At 67.2% G+C, this 1,364-nt stretch overlaps 1 protein-coding gene across 1 annotated transcript in view; it reads left to right on the top strand.

Annotated features, from left to right (window-relative positions):
* DBNDD1 (dysbindin (dystrobrevin binding protein 1) domain containing 1) overlaps positions 1-1,360 on the top strand; it is a 3,772-nt gene extending 2,412 nt beyond the window's left edge. The window contains exons 2-4 of the mRNA XM_010008462.1: positions 4-105; positions 544-684; positions 1,203-1,360. Of these exons, the coding sequence (XP_010006764.1) occupies positions 4-105; positions 544-684; positions 1,203-1,360 (401 nt within the window). The remainder of the gene's footprint in view (positions 1-3; positions 106-543; positions 685-1,202) is intronic.
* The last annotated feature ends 4 nt before the right edge of the window (positions 1,361-1,364 follow it).

Here is a 1,364-nt window from a genome sequence, read left to right as displayed (position 1 = left end):
CAGGCCCCCCCCGCCACGGCCCGTCCCCGCAGCCCCCTGCAGCCCCTGAGGAGCCGGGTGGCCTCGTCCCCAGCGCCAGCCTCCTGCAGGTCACCGAGCGCAGGCGTGAGTGTGGCCCAGCAGTGTCCCTGCCTCTCCCTGGGAGTCCCCTGCCAGCCCCTGGGGGTCCCCTGCCAGTCCCCAAGGTTCCCTAGGGTCCCTTGCCTGTCCCTGGCAGCTCCTAGCAACCCCCTCGGTCCCCCAGTGGTCCTTTGCCTGTCCCCTGGTGTCCCCTACCAGCCCCTGGGGTCCCTGCCAGTCCCCAGGATCCCTGTGGTTCCCTGCCAGTCCCTGGAGTCCCCTGCCAGCCCCCAGGCTCCCTACCTGTCCCTAGTGTCCCCTGTCTGTCCCCAGGGATCCCCCCACCAGCCCCCAACTGGCCCTGGCCCTGCCATCCCCTCATCTCTCCCCCTGCTACTGCCATCCCATCCCAGTGTCCTCCATCCAGTCCCCAGCTCCCCTGTGTCCCTCGGCCCCCTCCCCCGGCCCCCCGTGGCCCCCCAGAGCCCCTGAGCAGTGTCTCCTCGCTGGAGGTGCACTTCGACCTGCTGGACCTGACGGAGCTGACGGACATGTCGGACCAGGAGCTGGCTGAGGGCTTCGCTGACTCTGATGAAGAGAACGTGGCCGGAGAGGGTCCTGGTGGTGAGGCCGTGGGGACAGACCTCCCTCCCTCTGTCTGTCTGTCTGTCTGTCTGTCCAGGAGAAGGCCCCAAGCTGTCTGCCCATCCCCAGTCTGTCCCCAGTCTGTCCCTCCGTCCATCCACCCACCCAGGAGCAAGCCCTGAGCCCTCTGTCTGTCCCCAGTCTATTTGTCCAGGAGGAGGCTCCGAGCTGTCACTCTGTCCCTGGTCTGTCCATCCATCCAGAAGCAGGCCCCAAGCCCTCTGTCTGCAGTCTGTCCATCTGTCTGCCCATCTGGAGGCAGGCCTCAGCTGTCTGTCTGTCTCTGGTCTGTCTAGCTGTCTGTCTGGGAGCAGGCCCCGAGCCCTCTGTCCATCCATGGTCCGTCTGTCAGCCGGGCCGTCTGTCCTCAATCTGTCTGTCTGCCACCATGCCCCAGGCCCTCTGTCTGTCCTGTCAGTCCCAAAACAGGCCCTGAGGCCTGTGTCCGTCCCGTCTGTCCCTCTGTCCATCCATCAGCCCCTCTCTCCCTCCCACAGGGCTGCAGCCAGCACCGCGGGCCGGTTACCTCCGCTCTCCCTCCTGGACCCGGACACGGGAACAAGGCCGGGACAAGAAACACCTCAACGATCCACCGCTGCCACCAGCACCCCCAGACCCCCCCTTCCTGCCCCCTGAGCGCCCACGGGACCCCTAGAGCC

This window comes from Chaetura pelagica, unplaced genomic scaffold, assembly GCF_000747805.2.
Source record: "Chaetura pelagica isolate M959 unplaced genomic scaffold, ChaPel_1.0 scaffold232, whole genome shotgun sequence".
NCBI lineage: Eukaryota > Metazoa > Chordata > Aves > Apodiformes > Apodidae > Chaetura > Chaetura pelagica.
Note: the sequence above shows the minus strand (reverse complement) of the source record. Positions and strands in the feature narration are given on the sequence as shown.